The 21,801-nt window shown below is 38.3% G+C and overlaps 1 protein-coding gene across 9 annotated transcripts in view; it reads right to left on the minus strand.

Moving 5' to 3' along the window:
• The window catches only part of GIGYF2 (GRB10 interacting GYF protein 2), a 126,290-nt gene that overhangs the window by 35,578 nt on the left and 68,911 nt on the right, over positions 1-21,801 (minus strand). For all 9 annotated transcript variants that reach the window (XR_003435184.1, XM_027118272.1, XM_027118204.1 and 6 more), the window contains 10 exons: positions 20,628-20,807; positions 17,002-17,219; positions 16,747-16,909; positions 16,464-16,652; positions 13,265-13,461; positions 12,127-12,286; positions 6,658-6,824; positions 3,383-3,474; positions 2,218-2,325; positions 1,123-1,223 (listed from right to left, as the gene is read on the minus strand). Coding sequence is in view for 8 of the 9 variants with exons in the window: in XM_027118272.1 (XP_026974073.1) it covers positions 1,123-1,223; positions 2,218-2,325; positions 3,383-3,474; positions 6,658-6,824; positions 12,127-12,286; positions 13,265-13,461; positions 16,464-16,652; positions 16,747-16,909; positions 17,002-17,219; positions 20,628-20,807 (1,575 nt within the window). In the remaining variant the exon portion in view is untranslated. The remainder of the gene's footprint in view (positions 1-1,122; positions 1,224-2,217; positions 2,326-3,382; positions 3,475-6,657; positions 6,825-12,126; positions 12,287-13,264; positions 13,462-16,463; positions 16,653-16,746; positions 16,910-17,001; positions 17,220-20,627; positions 20,808-21,801) is intronic.

Genomic DNA, 21,801 nt, shown 5'->3' on the forward strand with positions numbered 1-21,801 from the left:
AGAGAGAGAGAGAGAGAGAGAGAGAGAGAGAGAGAGAGAGAGAGAGAAGTACAGCTGGAGCTGGGAGTACTCTGGAAAGGCTAGGCAGGTCTCACAAATGACACTGGGTCCTGCTGACCTGAAAGGCAGCACAGGGTCTGATATCAAAGTAAATGAACAGATAAAGGCTTCTGAGCCTGTTTTCCTATTGCCTGTAAGGTTTGCTAACACCACTTTTCAGCATTCTCTATTTCCTACATTCCTATTATAGTCTATTTATGGACTATAAATTATTGTCTGCATAAAACCAATGAACTGTTTGTAAAGGACCTTAATTGATCATACCTGAAGAGAGAAAACGTTTAATAAGGTATTTATAGCTTTTTAAAAAGTGAAGACTATTTTAACATCCTAACAACTATAAATGACTCCCAAGAAAAAATAAGGTACATACAGCATGGGAAGTTGAGTTGATAAGAGATAATAATCAGTCCTTCTCCTGCCATAATCCCCAGGGTCAATGTTAGCAAGAGAACTATGATATGAATGGCTCAATGGTTCAAAGAAAACCCCATCAGAGCCCATGGTCCTTACCTCTTGTAAGGACTATCTATGGTTCAAACTACCCACACCTCTGCATGGATCAGACCTTAAGAAACAGAAGCGTTACACCAATATCAAAATGTTTCAAAAATCCCAGCCCTAAATTTTCCAATTTGATGCAAAAAGATGAGCGAATGAGGTAAGGGTAGACTTTTCTATTCCCAAAATTCCTGGGTACCTGCAGTGTTAAAACTACTCATCAGCCCTCGACTCAAAAGAATAGATCATCGTTACTTATGTTTTTAACTTACTCTTTTTCTCACTCTGGTGAAGAGAATAAAAACAATTCAAAAGACTTTTCTACAGTGGTTAGAACAACATAAAAAAAGAGAGGCTGACTCAAGTTCAAGAAATCTACCTACTAAGTAATTTCTAGCAACTCCTTAACAGCTATTTTCAAAACAAAACAAAAAACTCACTTTTTATTAATATCCAATACAAAACACGTCGAAAAACTGATATGCTTTTAAAAAAACGGAATTATAAGTTATACAAGTCTAAATCCTTGAAGCTATACTAAAGGCCAATCTAAGGTTTTACCTGTAGGCTGTGAGGCTGTTGGCTGGAGTTCCCAGATAGAACCAGTATCTGGCACTGACACAGACCTAGTTACTGAGGGAATGACGTTCTGATCAGATATTCTGCAAAAGGGAAATTAGAAAATTAACTTGTTCTTGTCATCCACGAAAATAAAGAGGTATTTCCAGATTATTTGTAGGTTTCTGAGGTTATTTGGCCAGAAAACTTCATTGTTTTAACTAAAACATAACACTACCAAAACATTTAGGAAAGGAAAAAGGATAGAGGCAAGGTAATCACACCTCTGGACCCTCGAGGTATTAGCTAATTTTGATTTCCAAATAATGGATATGCGTACTGTCTTTAAAAAATCTAGAATATCTCAACGAGAGTCACAGAGGCATCATGTTATCATGAAAAAACTCACAGACCTTAAGTCAAAAGGTCTGCATTTTAATTCTGTCTCTGAAGTGTTCTGTGTATTATGTCCAACCAAGCCACTCTGAGTCCCAGTTTGCCCATCTTTAAAATGGAGACCTGAACACCTAACCTGCCTACCTGCAGAATGGGTTATGGCTCAAAAGAGAAATATAAAAGGTTCTGGTTAAAGTGGACAGTAAAGTTTTTAACAGCAGTGACGGACACCTCTGCAGGAGGCGTGCAGGAGACCTACCACCTTGCCCATCTCCTTGTAGGAGACACAACACATACTACCCTGAATGTTAACTTGAAACAGCAGGAGTTTAAGACTTTTAGCATAATTTCCTTTTCCTTAGACCTACCTTAATGGCTTTTGGGTCTGGAAAATTATAACCCTGTGTGGCATTAATATCTTTCTTGAGACATCACAGGTAAAAATGAGATTAAACTTCTCGACTACATTTTTTTGTTGTTGCTGATTCCATGAGCCTACACTGCTTTTCAAGTGCTCTTAGTATTCTTTGGTTATTATTCAAAATTTATCCTCTGAGTAAAAAGACCAAATAAATGCTTTACTTATTATTATTTTTAAAACCTATATTCTATTTTTACACACAACACACAGAAAATTTCCTTTCCTCTCTTTCTTTAAAACATACACACACAATGTGACACATCATGGAAACGACCACCAACCTCATCTTTAGTGCCTGGAACTGTTGGAGAAGAAGTGCCAACTGTTGCTGCTGCTGGGAAGACAGTGCTGCTTTCTGTTGTTGAGCCAGAACTTGTGCATATTGTTGTCTTCAAAAAGTAAAACACAGTATAACCTGTCTATCCACATTTAGTTCACTTTACTGAGATATTAAAAGCAAAGTTCAGGCCCCCCCCAACAAAAACACCATTAGAAATAGCTATCAAATATATTTTTACAATTCTTCATAATAGTCAAACAGTTCTGTACTTTATTCTAGAAAGAACTGAACTAATAGATGGCATGCTTCTGAGTGGAAAGAGAACAGGAAAAAAAAAAATTAATGAAATGCCCAAAACTGGAAAGTTCCCTTAAGATGACAGTAACCTTTTATTAGAAAACAAGTGAGAAATAAAACAGATTCAAACTAACAGCTATTTCCACATGAAGAACTCTTTGCAAAAATAATATCACTTGTATAAAAATCCTCAAATTTATACGTTTCAGCTTGGAAAATTTTAGGTAAGATTTTTTTTCACTAGATCAGAGGTGGACAATTTTTTTTCTGTAAAGAGCCAGACAGTAAATATTTTGGGCTTTGCAGGACATTCACAACTACTCAATTCTGCCTCTGTAGTGCAAAAGTGGCCATAGATAATACACAAACAAATGGGTATGACTCTGTTCCAATAAAACTCTGCTTATGAAAACAGGTAGCCAGCCAGTTTGCCAACCTCTGCACCAGATGATACCAAATCTTACTTCTTCTATGAAAGGGACCCACACCTAAGTGACTACCATCATTCCATACCACTACTAATAGTATAAACTTTTACTTCTTTCCTGCCCCCTCATCTGTCTTTTCTCTGCAGCATTCAAAGCTGAGCCATTTAGAAGACTTAGTTCTTAAAATGTTTGTTGATTCTTGCTTTAGGAGCTAAAGATCTTGCAAAATTATAGTTATGTGTCATCTTCTACAAACTTCTGGTATTTAAGAAACAAGGTAAGACCAAATTTAGAATGTATAATGGTAACATGTCACTAGCTGGATTTGAAGACTGAAGTATCCTATTAAGTTTTCTGCTGTAAACGGTGAAATTTGGGAGCAGATTATATCTAAAGGCCCTTTTGGTGCTGCAGTGCACCCAACCGCATTACTGCTCTTACTGTATTAAGAACTGCTGATACTGGAGGTGCTGCATCTGGTATAAGGCTGTGAGTTCCTGCTGCCTGGTCAGTCGTTCCTGGTCCAACTCTCCCTGGGAGTAAAGGGGTGAAGGAAAGAAATACCACTGAATAAACTGAAAGAGCCTAAAAGCAATTTAGTACTTATATCTGAAAGGAAAATGAATCCTAGACCTTCACATCCCGCCCCACCTTTACACTCCAAACCCAAAACACCTATTAAAAAAAAAAATCAGGGCTTCCCTGGAGGCACAGTGGTTGAGGATCTGCCTGCCAATGCAGGGGACGCAGGTTCGAGCCCTGGTCTGAGAGGATCCCGCATGCCGCAGAGCAACTGGGTCTGTGCGTCACAACTGCTGAGCCTGAGCTCTAGAGCCTGAGAGCCACAACTACTGAGCCCATGTGCCACAACTGCTGAAGCCTGCGTGCCTGGAGCCGTGCTCCACATCAAGAGGGGCCACCGCAGTGAGAGGCCTGCGCACCGCAACGGGGCGTGGCCCCCACTCGCCGCAACTGGAGAGGGCCCGCACACAGCAACGGGGACCCAGCTCAGCCATAAATAAATAAATAAATAAATAAATAAATTCATTTAAAAAAAAAAAAAATCAGGCATCTTTAGAAACTAGTGCCATCTAGTGGACGAAGGTGGTGTCAGCATTATAAGAGATTCCCTAAGGTGAGAAAGGTTCCTTATTTAGCTGCTGTTCTCCCCTCCTGCCCTTGAAGCTGAATGTTGTACTGTACTCCAGAGTTATTACTGTAACTAAATAAATGTATAATTCTCCCAATCTTAAAAGTGATTTATAAATTTGGAGATTATGGAGAAATTAGAGAAGTAGGACAAAACAGAAAGGAGTAAAATTAAATCTTATGGTAGGATTTTATAATGACACATAACAATTACAGGGAGGTAGTGTATAAGTATGTCTTCTTAGTATGTCTTCTTAAAGGGGATGAGAAATGTAAAATTAAATGGAACATAAAAGAGCTCTGAAAACTGTTTAACACTCTATCCAAAAATTAGGTGTTTCTATTGCTATTAATACACGATGAGTTTAAAAATAAGCTATAGTTGGGACTCCCCTGGTGGTCCAGTGGTAAAGAATCTCCCTTCCAATGCAGGGGACGTGGGTTCGATCCCTGGTTGGGGAAGATCCCACATGCCGCGGAGCAACTAAGCCCGCACGCCACAACTACTGAGCTCACGCGCCTCAACGAGAGAGCCCGCGTTCCACAAACTACAGAGCCCACGTGCCCTGGAGCCCGCAACAACTAGACAGAAGCCCACGTGCTTCACTGCAGTCCCGCACACTGCAGCTAAGACCCAACACAGCCAAAACAAAAAAAAAAATATTAAGTAAGCTGCAGTAAAACCCTGTTTTTTAGCATATATGTCAAATAACACGGCTGGAATTTAAATTTTGGAAAGCTAATAGTGGAAAAAAAATGAAAAGTGAAGTAAAGATAGTAGAAATAAAAGCATAAGGATGACATAGACTAAATTTAGACAAATCATTAGTTAACAGTTTATATCCTTATTACACACTGATTATAGTTTGGAAAAAAACATTTGATATATGATTTACTTGGGGTGAGGTACATCTGAAATTAAAGGACTTTTTCTTTCTTATTAAATATTCATGGATAGAAGCTACACTAGGTTAGTCTAAAATTAACTTAAGGGCAAAGGCAATACCTGACAGGAAGCAGAGCTTCCCATGGATTTTCCCCTTAAGTGGGTCTGACTGAGGCTCAGCCCCTATAATTGGAAGTCAAGAAATGGATTAGAGCAAGCATGCCAAGCTCCAAGTGATGAGCTTTCAGCGCTGAAACATGCAAGATAAAAACCCATCCCAATTTCTGAGTAGGTGGTAAAAATACAATTTATATACAGTAATACACAATACAATTTTTCTTTGGATTTACAACAGAAATGCCAGGAATAATTCCCCTCACCTAGGAATTTTCATTGCTCTCCAAACTATAGGAGGTCTCAACTCATCAGTGGATTGTAAAATCAATTACTGGATTGTGAAATCAATTACTAGGTCAAGATCAACATTTACATATTGGGAAAAAAAGAAAAGAAACGGAAAGAAAATATGTACATGGCACCAAATGTTTTGTGAAACGCGTTTCAGATATACCTGCACATTAATAAGTGTACAGAGTAGTGACATAAAAATCTTTTTTTTTTTCCCTATGGGCTGTGATCAGAAGTTTGATAGCCATTGTTCTCACTTACGAACACTCTTGGCTACAGATGTTGTGACTGACTTATTCATCTTCATCACATAAGAACCTAACACAGCCCTGGCACAGATCTTCAATATATAATTGGTGAGTAAATCAATGGATATTACTGTAGAAATCCAGTGTTCACACTAAAGGTTTTTGACTATGGCCACTTTTGACTATGGCCACTTTTGACTATGGCCAGCAACCAGACACTCCAACCTGGAGAAGCAAAAGAGAGGCACAGATCCAAAGCCCCCCAAAGGAACTAAACAGGGAGAGGCCCAGGAGCAGCTGCAGAAAAAGACTTCCCCTTCAAAAGCACTCCAGGGTCAGCATACTAGGAGGGTTACGTTATGATCTAATTTTTAGTTAAAATATCAGTAACGAATGTTAAAAAAATAAAAGTCTTCAAAATATTCTGAAGCAATGGAATTTTATATTAGCAACATTTGCTTTAAGGCAAAACTCAAATTTAAGAACTCCGGAAGTCAGAAAGCAAGAGGCAAATAAATGGAGAGGAGAATGTGCATTCTAACTAGAGGCAACAAGAAACTCTAAGTCAATTGTGTTGAAGCACAGCAGATAAAGGTCAAAGCTCTGGAATGAACTTAGAAAGGTAAGGAGCCAGAACATGCATGACCTGGTAGGGAGGCTAGGATAAGATGTTCTCCTTTCAACACCTGATGGAAAGCTACTGCAGGATTCTGTTTCTTGAGAGAGAAAGAGAGAAAGAGAGAAAGAGAGAGAGAGAGAGAGAGAGAGGGAGAGAGAGAGAGAGAGAGAGAGAGAGAGAGAGAGAGAGAGAGAGAGAAGGACAGACACAGGTACACAGGTATTTGAGTTTTGAAAAGATCATTATAGCTAGGTATGTAGTCTCTGACACAGACTTCCCATTGCCATTTCAGTTAATTACTTTCAAGGAACTAGTTTCTTCTTCATTAGATGTAACATCTGTTTACAAAGAGAAGCAAGTGCTTCTGTATCCACTATGTGTTCTGGGTGAAGCATAAGGTACTTACCATATGAGGAGGGGGAGCTGGTCCAGGAGAGAAAGGAACCCTTCCCCACATTTTCATGATATCACCAAGAGGTTGGAAGCTTTCATCACATGCTCTCTTCACCAACAAAGACATAGTGAAATAGCCCGCCTGAAACCATTCCGCCATCTCCTGATTATTGAAGGGACCTACAACAGCATTAATTAAACAGAAAGGCAGTAAGAATCCTTTCTAGCTCAAGAGGAAAAATATATTTCCGGGGTCTGCTCCTCACCCAGAGGTAACGATCTGTTTCAGGTGGCACCTATCAAATATCTTGTATAACATCTTAATTTATCACAAAAAGTGGTGAACAGGACTCAAACTAATAAAATACTATAGAAACAATTTAGAAATAAGCCTATGTCTACACATCCCAATTTCTCAGCAGTGTTTTAATTATTTTAAGGAGCATAATTGTCTCCAACTCACTCAATCTCTAAAGTTCTTTTGTCAGAAAAGCATAACACTAAAAAGCGTTAGTGTTTGTTAGACTTTGTAGCACAGAGAAATAAATATGAAGGGCTGAATATCCTCTTCTCTAATTTTCATTTTCTGTTAGAGTCTACTGGAGGTTAGGCAAAATATAAACAATAATGAATTAAATTAAGAAAAATCGTAATTTATTTATCTAGGTAAGACTAAATCTGGCCTTGGTAAGGGAAAAAAACAACCTAACAATCTCTAGATGTTTTACAATAAGAAATAACCGAGTATTTTATACATAAAATTAACAAACTCACTATCAATAACCATTGATTCAGCAGCTATTTACTGAACACCAGTCACACAGGTCCAGGCAGGAAGATACAGCAGTAAACAAAACCAAGCCCTGGAACTTCCACCTCTGGGAAGGTGGAGTAGATGTACTTCTCCCTGCTCCTCCTGCCAAATACAACTAAAAACCCTGGACATTACATACAAAACAAACAAACAAAAAGACTCCTAAAGGTAGAGAGAAGGCAGCAGACTGACTAGAGGCCTTGGAGCCTGAGGAACCAGCTGGTGGTGAATTCCCTGGGTTTTCATTTTACCTCACACTTCCCAAATTTGGAGCTGAAGAAGTGAGCAACAAGAAACATGGCCCAATAAATACAATTGAAAACATGACCCAATTACAGGCTATCTACAAGAAAGTCACTTAAAATATAACAATATAGGCAGGTATAAAATGAAAGGATAGAAAAAGATATATCCAACAAACATTAATCAAAAGAAAGCTGAAGTGGTTGTATTAGTATTTAATAAAGTAGGCTTCAGAGCAAAGAAAATTACCAGAGACAGAGAGGGACATTATATAATAATAAAGGGTCAATCCACCAAAATGCATGCACCAAACAACAAAACTGCAAAATATGTGAAGCGAAATCTGATAGCTGAAAAGAGACACAGAACAGATCCACAAGTTGAAGAATTCAACGAGAACAACTGATAGAACAACTAGACATAATCAGAAAGACTACAGAATTCAACACCACATCAACTAATAAGATCTAATTGACATTTACAGAACACTCCAAAGATAGCAAAATACCTGGAGAATTATACCAAACATTTAAAGAATTAACATACTGTGACAAAAGTATGGATGTTTCTCAAAAAACTAAAAATAGAAGTACCATGTAACCTAGCAATTCCATTCCTGGGTATATACATCAAAAAAACAAAACAAAACAAAAACACTAATTCGAAACACACTCCCCTATGTTTACAGAAGCATTATGTACAATCGCCAAGATATAGAAGCAACCTAAGTGTCCATCAACACTTAGAATAAACGGATAAAGACAATGTGGTATATACATATATAATGGAATGCTACTCAGCCATAAAAAAAAGAATGAAATTTTGCCATTTGCAACAACGTGGATGGACTGGTGAAATAAATTAAAGAAAGACAAATACTGTGTGATATCGCTTACATGTGGAATCTAAAAAATACAACTAGTAAATATAACCACAAAGAAACAGACTCACAGACATAAAGAACAAATTAGTGGTTACCGGTGGGAAGAAGGAAGGGGAGAGGGGCAATATAGGGGTAAGTAAGAGGTACAAACTATTTAAAAGAACCACACACACACACATACACACACACACAGAATTAACACCAATTCTAAACAACCTTTTCCATAAAATAGAAGGGGAGGAAATAAGTGACAGTTCATTTTATGAAACTAATATTACCCTGATACCAAAACCAGACAATGAGAATACCAAAAAAAAAAAAACCCCAAAAAACTACAAAATATCCTTTAGGAACAGAGACACAAAAATCCTTAACAATATAGTACTAAGATTCAGCAATATATAAAAAGAATTACACAGCATGACCAAATGGAGTTTATTCCAAGGATGCAACTGGTTCAAAATTCAAAAACTAGTCAATGTAATCTACCATATTTAACTGGTTAAAGAAAAATCACATGATCATATCAACAGAGGCTGAAAAGGCATTTGACAAAATCCAGTATCAGATCATGGTAAAAGCTCTCAAAATAAAGGTTACTTCCTTAACTTGATAAACAGTACCTACAAAAACTCAACAGCTAACATTACCACTTAATTATTATTAAAGTTTCCCCTAAGATAGGAAAGTAGGATAAACAAAGCAAGTATGTCAGCTCTCACCCCTCTTATTCAACACAGTGTTGGAACACACAGTAAGGCAACAAAAGGAAATAAGAGGCATACATATTGGAAATGAAAAAAGAAAACTGTCCCTATTTGCAGATGACAATAATAATGTCTACACAGAAAAGCCTATGGACTCTAATGAAACAACTCCTAGAACTAATAAGTGAGCTCAGCAATGTCAGAATAGACAAACATCTAAAACTCAATTCTATATAGTAGCAGTGAACAGATACTGAAATATAATATATACTATTGCTCAAAAAAATCATATACTTAGGTATACATTCATCAAAACATGTACAGAATCTATGCTGAAAACCACACAGTGCTAATGAAAGAAATCAAAGATCTAAATAAACTGAGAGACATACTATGTTCATGGATGGGAAGATTCAACATGGTAAAGATGTCAATTCTCTTCAAAATTATATAGAGGGGGCTTCCTTCCCTGGTGGCGCAGTGGTTAAGAATCCACCTGCCAATGCAGGCGACACGGGTTCGAGCCCTAGTCTGGGAAGATCCCACATGCCACAGAGCAACTAAGCCCGTGTGCCACACTACTGAGCCTGCGCGCCGAGAGCCCGTGCTCCGCAACACAAGAAGCCACCGCAATGAGAAGCCTGTGCACTGCAACAAAGAGTAGCCCACACTCACCACAACTAGAGAAAAGCCTGCACGCACCAACAAAGACCCAACGCAGCCAAAAATAAAATACATTAAAACAAAATGATATAGAGGTTTAACATAATCCCTATTAAAATTTCTGCAAGATTTTTGGTAAATATAGACAGGATTATTCAAAAATTTATATGGAAAAGCAAATTAGAAAAACTAAATGCTCTTTTGATAAGAGGAACCAGTCTACCCAATTTCAGGACTTACTCTATAGCTATAGTAACCAAGACTACATAGTACTGGCTGGAGGGACAGACACAACGATCAAATAAAGAACCCAGGGAATTTCCTGGCAGTCCAGTGGTTAGGGCTCTGCGCTTCCACTGCAGTGGGGCATGGGTGCAATCCCTGGTCAGAGAACTAAGATCCCATAAGCCGTGCAGCATGGCCACAAATAAAAAAAAAAAAAAAAAGAATAACGAACCCAGAAATCGACCAACACAAATATGCTCAACTAAACTTTGACAAAACTATAAAAACAATTCAGGAGAGGAAAGACAGACTTTTCAACAAAAGGTCCCAGAACAACTGGACATCCATAGGCAAAAAAAATAAACCTTGACCTAAGTGCCATACCTTATATAAAAATTAACTCAAAATGGAACACCAACTTAAGTGTAAAACATAAAGCTATACATTTTTTCGGGAAAAAACCTTTGGGATGTGAAGCTCAGCAAAGAGTTCTTAACACCCAAAGCACAATCCATAAAAGAAAAAAACTGATCAATTGCATTTCATCAAAATTTAAAACTTTTGCTCTGTTAAAGACTGTTCAGAGTCTGTTCTGAATCTTGACTGTATCAATATGTCAATATCCTGGGGCTTCCCTGGTGGTGCAGTGGTTGGGAAACTGCCTGCCAATGCAGGGGACACGGGTTCAAGCCCTGGTCCGGGAGGATCCCACATACCGCAGAGCAGCTGGGCCTGTGCGCCACAACTGCTGAGCCTGCGCTCTAGAGCCCGTGAGCCACAACTACTGAGCCCGTGAGCCACAACTACTGAGCCTGTGTGCCACAACTGCTGAGGCCCACGTGCCTGGAGCCCGTGCTCCACAATGAGAGAGGTCACTGCAATAAGAGGCCCAGGCACCATGACAAGCAGTGGCCCCCGCTTGCCACAACTGGAGAGGGCCCGCATGCAGCAATGGGGACCCAACACAGCCAAAAATAAATAAAATTTAAAAAAAACCAAAATATCCTGGATGTAGTATTGTTTTACAGTTTTGTCAGAGGTTACCACTGGAGGAAACTGGGTAAAGGGTACATGGAATCTCTATATTATTTCTTACAACTGCTTGTGAAGCTATAATTATCTCAGAGTAAATTAAATTAAAACACACACCTGTATATGTTTTAATTACAACAGATTCTACAGGCATGTGAAGAGATCATGAACAAATATATACAGTGCCAGGTAGTGACAGATGCTATGAAGAAGAATAAAGCAGGGTAGGGGGACCGAGGATAGAAAGAGAATAATGATGTTAGAGAGAGGTCACAGGCTGTACTTGGTAAAACATTATCATGAAACTGACACTAACAGAGTGAACAACGAATTTCAGGTTATAAGCAAAAACTTCAAAAGCAGAAATGAAAAATCAACCAAATGTCCTTCATAGCATTCTCTCTCCATTCTAATCTAACATGCACCATACACATATTTTAAGCAATCAGTTTATAATATGGTACTCTTTTTTCAGATATTTTACATAGTTCTTCATCATTTATGATATCAACTCCACTTCAGTGAAACATTCAACCAATGTTTTCCAAGATGGCTGCCATCATCTTTTTTTATGGCTGGGAGACTGAAATACAGTGAATGTACGAAACTCAACTGCCTAGTTAATACCTGACATGCCAGAAATGAGGATGTCTTAAGCATACTGTTTACAACCCTATCATATTAGTCATCACATTCTGCCTTGTATTCAAATTGTTTTCACTAGACTCCCTCCCATCACTGAAACTGTAAAGTACGATGGAGGGAACCTATAAACAAGCCTTCTATATATGAAGAAAGCCGGTAGCACTGACTTTTGTTCTACTAGTATACAAATTAACGTTAAATAATTACCATCCTACAGAATCTGGAGGTAATGGCATACTTCTGTACATAAAGTAGAATGGAACAACCTACCTTGAATTTCTCCCTGAGGATCTTTGTAATACCACTTCTGCATTGCTTCATGCATCAATGGAATTGAGACTCCCTTAGCTCTGTGCTCTTGCAGTTTTGATGCCAGTCTCTCATCATCTAGTGCACTGTCTTGTAGATAAGCCACCATCTTCTCAGCTTGCTAAGGGAAAAATTAAAAAATGAATTGTGGAAACAAATCATGCTAAATTAATACCTGTACATATAAAAATTGTCTGCCTTTTTTGGACTACTTGATCTGTGAGAGGCATTGTACAAATAACGCAGCAGGCAACAATTTAATTCGTCCAACATGCCATGAAATAGGTACTATCCCCATTTTACAGAGGGGGAAACTAGGGCTCAGAGGGTGTCAAGTCTTGCTCAAGGTCTCAAAATTATTAAGCAAACCCAAATGAGACTGAAACACAAGCTGGTATGGATCAAAGCCCAAGCTTCTAATCAACACACTTTAAGAGTGCCATTTAGACAAATAAACAATCCTAAGTTATACAAACTAAACCTATAAAAAACATGAGCATTAACAGATCAAAAGGTTCAATTAAAACAATTACAAATAAAATCTTTTACAAGTTTTACTAAGACACTGTTCCCTTTCTTCCTTTCTTCAACATTTCCTGCCACCAACCACTCCACCCTGAAGAAAAAAGAATTTCTTTTGTAGAAAGCAAGTTATCATTTACTTTACATATAAACAATAGTATATAAAATCTTAGGGAACTCTAGAGACATGAATACGATGGTAATATCCTGAGAGTTTAACTATTTTCCCTGTTACACTTTAGGCAAAAAATAGAAGACACAGTGCCTATCCACAGCTGCCTTGTATTCGCCATTTTTGGCATTCCATTAATTTCCAAAAAGAAAAAAGAAAAGCAAACAGCTAAGGGCAACCTCAGAAGAGCAAAAAATAACCTGATATAATGACTCTACACAGCAGAAACTTAAAAGCATTAAATGATCTGAAAGACAATTACTCATAAAAATAAATACTAGACATAAAAACATTTTCAGTACACAAAACCTAATGCACAAAAATTCCATTTCTGAATATTCATTTAATGCTTTTCAATGTTTATGGCAGTTCGAGAGGGAAAAAAAAGGATTACGTGATTTGTACCTGCTCCAAATGTTTGAGACCCTCTTCATCATCTGGCTCTGTGGAAACACTGCCCATACCAGGAGCACCTACGACTGGTGTTTCAACTGGCCGGAGGGCAGGACTAGGATTGGGAACAGGAGGTGGAAGGATGAGAAGAGGAGAGGCTGTATCTGAAGGAATCTGTGACAGGGGCTGCTGGACACCAGGAACCATTTCTAGAGGAAAAAAATGTAGACAGATAAAAATCCTTTAAAATATAGAGACTCTTATGAAAAATAACTATCAAGTCGGGCAGCTTACTAAATGGGCTCAACAGATATGTGAACCATGTCATGAACACAGCTGCTACTTCTTATGGAGAAGTGTAGTATTTTTCCCTAGAATGACAGAAGTACCTGCATAGGATGACAACAAATAAGATTAAAAGGTATCCAGAAAGGCCTTTTACAGTGCCAACCTGTATCACTAGAGCATCTACCCAATAGTTATAGGTGTCTACCTCCTGAAAACAAACAGAATCAGTCCAATCCCTTCCTTACATCATGTCTCTGAATAGGAAAGACAATTTAAACAGCACTGCAAATCTCCTCGAAGATGCCACATCTCAGCATAAAACCCTTTATTAAAAATATCTGCAATTATTTTGACTAAGTACCTATTTCAAGTTATTATTAACATAATTCAATGCAACACATTTTGTAGGATAACAAAAAGCTCTCGGAGTCTACCCATACAGTGCAGGAGGTTCTCTGCAATAAGAATAAAGACTGCAAAAGAGGTTGTGTCTTGGTTCCTATTTCTAACCTCTCAGCATGCAGGTTCTTAAGAAGGAAAGGGGAATGGAAGTAATTAGATACAGTTGCAGTTTCCCCTTTGAAACCTTGTTTGTTCAATTACAGATAGCTTCTGCAAATTCCTGTTCCTCTCACTCTATCCTTTCTTTGCCAAACTTAACAGGACAGCCTTTACAACCTGTCTCTACCTCACCACCAACCACACGCTACAACGTGACTTGCACTCCCAAGCCCCCAGAAAAGCTTCTCTCCCAAAGATAAGCAGTGACCCAAAGTCCCCAAATCCAACAGCTCCTCCTAGTCCCCATCACCTAGTCTTAGTCTGACATTATCTTCCCAATTCTAAACTGGAACGTTCTCCTTCCTTCATTTTCCTGCACTCTATTCTTGCCTCTGAAGATTTTTCTCTGGCTTCTCTATCTACCCTCTGAAAGTAGGAAATATCCATGTTCTATTCTCAGTCCAATTTGTCTCACCCCTAACAAGTGTAATCTTTTAAATTTTCATTCTCTCTGGCCCTAAACTCTTCCCATTGAGCTACAGTCCCCTCACTCAGAAATGCTCTCTGGCCATCGCTATTTAATTTCTCATCAACACCTCAGACTCAATGTTCATAACTGAATTTGTTCTCTCCTCTCCCAAATGTGCTCCTCAACTTCCACTCTTTTTCTGCTAAGGATACCATAATCCTCTCAGGCACCTCACTCATCTTTGACTCTTCCGTCTTCTTTGCCCTGATATACAACAGTAACCATGTCCTGCCAATTTCTACTTTGAAATCTCATCTGCCACTACCTCCCTTTACAAGTGCACTGCCTACACCACAGTGACTGCTCAGGGCACCAACAGGTCACAGAGCAGCCCATCTGTCATCACAACCTACCCTACACAGAGAGCTGTCAAGTATATGTTCCAACCGTGTTTCCCACCAGCCTCCTTTTCACACCTCATAATTCATGTAAATAAAAACAGGAGCTGATTCCCTGCCCATACCTGGATCAGTCCTACTTCCTCACTGTAGCTTTCACTGCTACCTAGTACTGGAATGCCCTCTCCTAATTCATCCAGCTACACCTACCTCCAAATTCTACTTATTATTCCAAGACAAGCTCAAAGACACCTGATTCCTGAAGCATTCCAGGAGTCTGCCAATCATAAATTCCTATCATTACTTTTCGTCCTAGGTTACTGATATACACATGCTTTATTTCCCCCAGAGACTATAAATCCAGAATTTCCATCTTTAATGCCACCTATGCAGCTTTCCCAAAATATACATGTCTAGACCCCACCCTAAAATCTCCTGGAGTAAGGCCCCAGGCATGTACATTTAACAGTATGAACCACAAGTAATTTGGGGCGGGGGTGGGGGGACACATCATAATTGAAAAATGAAAGAGGTCTCAAAACATACAAGTCCCATGGTGCCTTGTATATACAGTAGAGATTCAAATACTTGAATTCATTCATTCAGCTTTATGATAGACATAAAAAACTGAAAAACAAAAAATCCTTGGTTCAAGCTATCAAAATAGTATTTATTGGGCAAAAAAGAGAATAAACAGATCTTTATAATATTGTATTGCTATGTTAGAAACAGTGCTGGTTGTTTAAGAAGAAAGAGAAGACACCTAACCTAGCTTGGGAACTTGGGGTGGGAGAGTTTTAGGCACAGAGAAAAGCATATGCTAAGGCACAAAGGCAAGAGAACAAGGCACATTTCAGGACCTAACAGGCTGTGAAGCTGGTGAATAGAGTACAAAGTAGAGAGAGATGGTGCTGAAACTGTACAGAGGGAGGCAGATGCCAGGTCATGAAAGGTCTCTTAGGCCATGTTAAAGGGGGTGAATTTTTATGATGAATAAATCAATTCACCTTTCAATATCAGGCATTATACTGTCATTTTATGTCCAAGAAGAAACATGGGAATGAACATTAATATTACCTACTAAGGTATATGAGCAACTTAAAATCAATATAATGACATTGGAGAAGGAGATACACTTTAAGCTTATTCTCCAGTAAAGGTGATGGACTTGCACAGATTCATCTTGGCCTCTTTCGAAACAATGGCATTCTGGTGTGTCATCTGGATGCACATATAGCCATTACATAAAAGGAATCTGATATGGGAATCAAACTACCACAGAGGATCCCAAACTCAGTTTGTTTGACTGATACCAGGGTGGCTATATCATAGCACCCTAGGAAATGATACTTCTGCTTCTAACTCTGTTTTGATGAATTCTGAGATAGATACACAGGGGAAGCAGTGTTTGAGAAGGTTTGCTGGTAAAATAATGTATTCCAATAATTTACCACTAGAAGCAGTTCAGAGAGGCATAAACAGAAGCCTCTCTTATCGGTGATCACTGGCCCCAGCAAAATCCAAGTTTGGCTTGTTGCCTCTCATAAATACATACCGTCCCCCCTGCTGGGTACTTTGGTTGATAGACTATTTTCTGTCCGACTCTCTTCTTCAGCTTTTTCCATTTGCTCAGTTTTGGGTTCCTCTTTCCTCTCAAACTGTGGTGCCTCCTGAGGCTGATGGTCTGAAGGAGTGCCTGGTCTAGCAGATGAGGTGGAGGTTTGGGGGGTTTCCTCACTAGCTTCTGTAACATGACATAATCTTAAATTAACAACTTAGGAAACTTTTAGTTTGATTTTTTTTTTTTTTTTAAAGTGAAGGACAAAAATGAGCCTTACCAACTCCTACTCTGTCTGTCTTTTCTCCTTCCTTCTTATTTGTCTTATCGGGTTCTTTGGCTTCTTCATTATGGCTACCTTCAGAGTCAGAGCATTCCTCCCCTTCTTCTACAGGCCGGAAGTCCATCTCCTGCTCTTCTGGGATAGGCTCTTTCTGTACTTTCTGTAGCAAGAAAATTAAGCCAAAGATTAACAGCATATTTGGATTTGGAAGAAGGTCAGTACCTGTCATAATATTTGAAACAAATTTCTTACCTTTAGAGACAGGAATGCTCCAGATGAGTCAAATGTGCCCATTTCTTCTTCAGCATCCTCTAAGCACCATTCAGGCAAGCTATCCCTGTCATCATCTATGCTTCCACTGCCGGAGCGCACCCTTCGGTAACCCCGTTCATCATCCCGATCTCGAAAGTCAAACTCAAACCTTCGCCGTCGTTCCATGTGTTCCCGCCAGCCTGCAGAACGAGGGCCATCTGGGATGAAGAGGAGGACACAAACCTTAGAAAAGTTTTACGACAGTATTTGAGAAAGAAAACCATAGATAGGAAACAAAGGAGAAAACTACAACTGACGGCAAATTCAAATGGATCAATCTACTAAAGAGAAAATAAGGCAAATGAAACGAAGCTCAAAGCTCAGTATTATATATGATACGCCATCACTAAGTGACAACAGTAGTTATCATCATTAACTACTGAGTCACACAACATACTCTAAAGCTTTTAAAGATAAATTTAAAACAAATCACTTTTAAAACACAGTTCTCTGCAAAGTACATACTTTTAATAAGCTCTAGATATCTGACTGAAATGCTGCTAGGCCACTCACGTGGCCCACTCCTAGCCCAGACTTACGGCACTGGATATCTTTCCATACTGAGGTCCATGCCTTCCCTTTGGCAAGTCTTAAAGCATTTTCTTTCTTCTGATGAAAATATCATTCTTTATGGATAAGACCAGCTCCCTTGATAATATATAATAATATCCAAGATACTATGATATTATGTCAATTCATAATATCAAACTCATCATGTCCACTTAACAGCGCTAGGATCCCATTTGTAATTCTGATTCCCAAAAAAAGTCATGGAATTATAGCACTGACATGTCATATTTGGCCCATTATCCTAGTTTTATAGTTTAAGAAGCAAAACCTCTGACAGCAGAAGTAACGTGCATAATGAAAAGTAGAACTAGAATCCAATTCTGCATCCTCTACTGCTTTTTCCACAATAACATGCTTACTCTCCTTTTCCTTTTCTCTCATCTTTTAACTCTCCCTAGGGAGTTTTAATTTAATACCCCCAGGGACATTCCTAAATCCACCCTTGCATATTATGTAGCACATCTACTTTCCAACAAAAAACGAATGCCTAAGACCAAAAGCTACAAGTTAAGGTATTTCCTCTCTCTAAAAAAAAGGGGGCGGGGTGGTTCTTGTTAAAATCTGACAAACCTGAGCCTAAGAGAGTCTTAAGAGGAGACACATGTCTTAACCTGTATCTTTGCTTTCTCTGTGGGAGACAGCAAAAGAAATGAGGTCACAGTTAAATGTTACTATACTACTGAGGCCCAATTTGCTAAAACCAGCAATCCGAAGGGCAAAATGTTAAAACACCAAATACAGGTAGCATCTTATAAGCCACTTACAAAAGGTAAGAAAACATTATTCTCCCACTTCCCACACTTTACTTACAACAACAAAACACAATTTACTATCTTCTATGAAAATGAAGGAATTTTATACCCAGACTGCCTAAATGTTAACCTAGAGTCATTATCCCAAAGAAGTACTCATGATCAAAAGCTGAATTCCAGAGTACTCTGTCTGCTACTCTCACTTCTAAGTATGCACTGTGATAGAAATCTATCCTTCTAGGCATGTGGCTCATTCTTCTCTCTTAACTAAGTTTCCTAAGTTCACCTCCCAGAGTGGGTGCTTAGCTGTCCTTAATGCTCCCAACTCCATACATATCCAACTGTGAGCCATACTTTAATAAAACTATATACCATAATATTTTTGTTGTCATAAATAGTTAATAAAATTTTATTCACGAAACTAAATTTAGCAGATAAGGCACATCTCTAGTTTATTAAGACTGAGACCACTGCTTTATAGACCTTGTATCAGAACTAAAGTTTGATACTATTTTCATAAGTCAAAATCATGATATTTAAAATTTTAATCAAAGCCTAATAAAGGATTAACTAAAATGTTAAGGGTAACTGATAACAACTGATATAATCAGACTTATTTTTAATATGCTGGGTTGAAAAAGTAGATGGTATTTTTTTAATGCCTATTTACAGTGTTTTTTCAGCCCCCATGCATCTTTATGTCCCCCAAACTGTCTTTTTAAAATATATGGATAAAAATTTTGAAAAATTGTCAAGTTGATGACAAAACTGACATGAAAAGTCAAATACTGGAAAGAAAGATTTAGAAAAGATGGGGAAAAAAAAAAAGGACTACTATATATATCCAAAATCTAAGCTCTTGGGTGAGGAGGGTAAGTGGTAGAATATAACACTGAAGTTTTACTTTTAACTCGCTTTAACAGAATCAACATCAGACGTTTGGGCTCAGAAACACTGTTCATCTTCCAAAACATTCACCTTGTTTGTTTTTGATCAGCTGGAATTTTTCTTCTTGCTCAGCCCAGATCCCGTCCATTGTTTCAGTGAATGCTTGTTAGGAACATAGTCTACAAACCCTTCTGCTTACAGGCAAGCTCAGCACAAAATGCCGTGATGCCTTGAAGAGAACTATAACAGACGGTTGCCCATGACACAGACTGATGAGAACTGCCTAAATAACTGTGATGCAAACAATGCCCACTAACAACAGAAAACTCACCCAAGAGGCAGCCAATGAGGAGTTGGGGTAAAAGCATTATAACTCTATCCAAAGATTAACTTCACTAAGTTTCCACCTACCCAGAGCGCCACAAAGCACCCTGAATGCCTGTTATAATGTTAACTCAGACGGAGACTAATGGTTTGTTAATAACTTAATTTTAAAAAATAAATAAAAAGTTTACATTATTATTATAACTTCCTCTATTAAAGTAAGCTTCCTTGGCATATAGCCAATAGATAAAACAATGTTACGCATGTGAAATTCAAAAGATATGTACACACTCTTTGTATGCTTCAGTTCTGCATGACCCCAAGATTTAAACTACAGTGGCATCTGATGATCATGAGGCATAGAATCAACACTTGGGTAGGGAACGTTCTTTGACACAAAGCACCAGTGTCTTCAATTACCAACATATCTAACGTCGGGGAAGAACAGTTTGAAGCATTCTTAAGAGTCAAACAGAAGAACTTATAAAACCACTAATCACGACTATTCTCTCTCCTTTTTCTAAAGTTAGAGGGACAAAAGAATAAACTTGTGATTATGTTTTTGACCTGGGTTTAAAGTTTATTCTTCAAATGAGCAGAAATCACATTTTTAGGACAAAAAGAGAAAAAAAGAATAAATCCTCTCTTATGCAGGAAAAAAACTCACTTCAGGGGGAGCCCATATTCCTAAGTAAGCATATAATTATCACCTAAGAAAAACGCATGCTGAAAAAAGATTCAAAAATTTAGGAAAACTGAATGAAACCCTCTCTCATTTTTGCAGTTAAGGGCAGGTGCTTCCCATTAAACCACACTGCCCCAGAAAAATAAAAGTGACTTTAATCAATTAAATAGCTGTGGGGAATATTTTACGTTAAAAATTTTTGTGGGAGCAAGACTGAGTGTGACAACATAAACATGACCCCTCTTGTTTTTCTTTGCTGGTTTATGTTTTCCACTTTATCCCTAACAATTCCCACCAAATCCTCACTATTTCGGCCCCTGTGTGCTTTTACTCAGCAGAATTCTTACCAGGACTGTGAGGTCGCCACCTCTCTCCATCCCTCCTTGATCCAGCTAGTCGCCAACCTCCATCTTCATCTTCTCCATTCTGTTCCTCTCTAAAAATACGCCAATTTTCACTTTCTGATCGTATAAATTCATGCTTTCTTCCCACTGATGTTGGCCCACCTTCCTCAAAATTTGGTCTCCCTGTAAAGAAAATGAGTCAACATAAGCCTCAGCCAGCAAGGATTCTGAACAGACTTGATTGCTCAAATCAAGCTTTTCTGCAAAGGTGTCCATTTCAACGTTCAGGCAGTATAAATAACTGTGGATATATGTGTATATTATTAGACACATTTCTCAAAGCTGAATGTTCTAAGACTGGGAAATTATTTTTTTAAACAAAATAATATGCGCATTTTTTAAAAGGCCATGCAATGAAAACTGAATCAACCTTCCCGCTACACAAGAGCCCCCCAGAGTCTTGCTCCCCAGAAGTAACCACCATCAACAGTTTCTTATAAAGCCTTCCAAACACTGACCATGGCTATACTTATGCATATATATACAGATCTCTCATTCACACTCACATAGCACTACCCTCAGGCTGTTATATATGTTGTTTTGTACCCTCGCTGTTTTCACTTGGCAGTCCTTCCTTACCAGCATATACTTCTTTTTTTCCGTTTTTAAGTCATACAATATTTTTAACTACATGATTTACTAAATCAACTTAATTTATTTAATCAACTTCTACTGGTGATTCTGTCCAAATAGGATATCTGTAAACTTCAACCTCTCTTTTATTCCAAAACAGACTGTAAGCTCAAAACCAGAGTGTGGAGGCACTCTACTTTTCCTTTACTCTAGCACCTAGTACACTACAGGCGTACAACAAATTGCTCTGGAACAGAATTCAAAGCTAAGCTATGTCTAACCTGATGCAACTCAAGAGCTACATTAACAGTGAAAGAGAGCCTGTTATGCCAAGTAAACTAAACTGGTTTCAAACGACAAGATAATTCTGAACTGTGCAAATTCTTCAGTCACCATACCACATGTGCTACCACTTACAATTCACAACAAATTACCCAAAATCTCACATTAAAGTATGTAGCTGAATATCCAAAACATACATTGATACCTTCAGTTTATAACAATAAAATATACAAATTCTCACAGTAACAACCTCAATTCTTTT

This window comes from Aethalodelphis obliquidens, unplaced genomic scaffold (assembly GCF_003676395.1).
Source record: "Aethalodelphis obliquidens isolate GAN/ISIS:26980383/991018 unplaced genomic scaffold, ASM367639v1 scaffold2, whole genome shotgun sequence".
Classification (NCBI taxonomy): domain Eukaryota; kingdom Metazoa; phylum Chordata; class Mammalia; order Artiodactyla; family Delphinidae; genus Aethalodelphis; species Aethalodelphis obliquidens.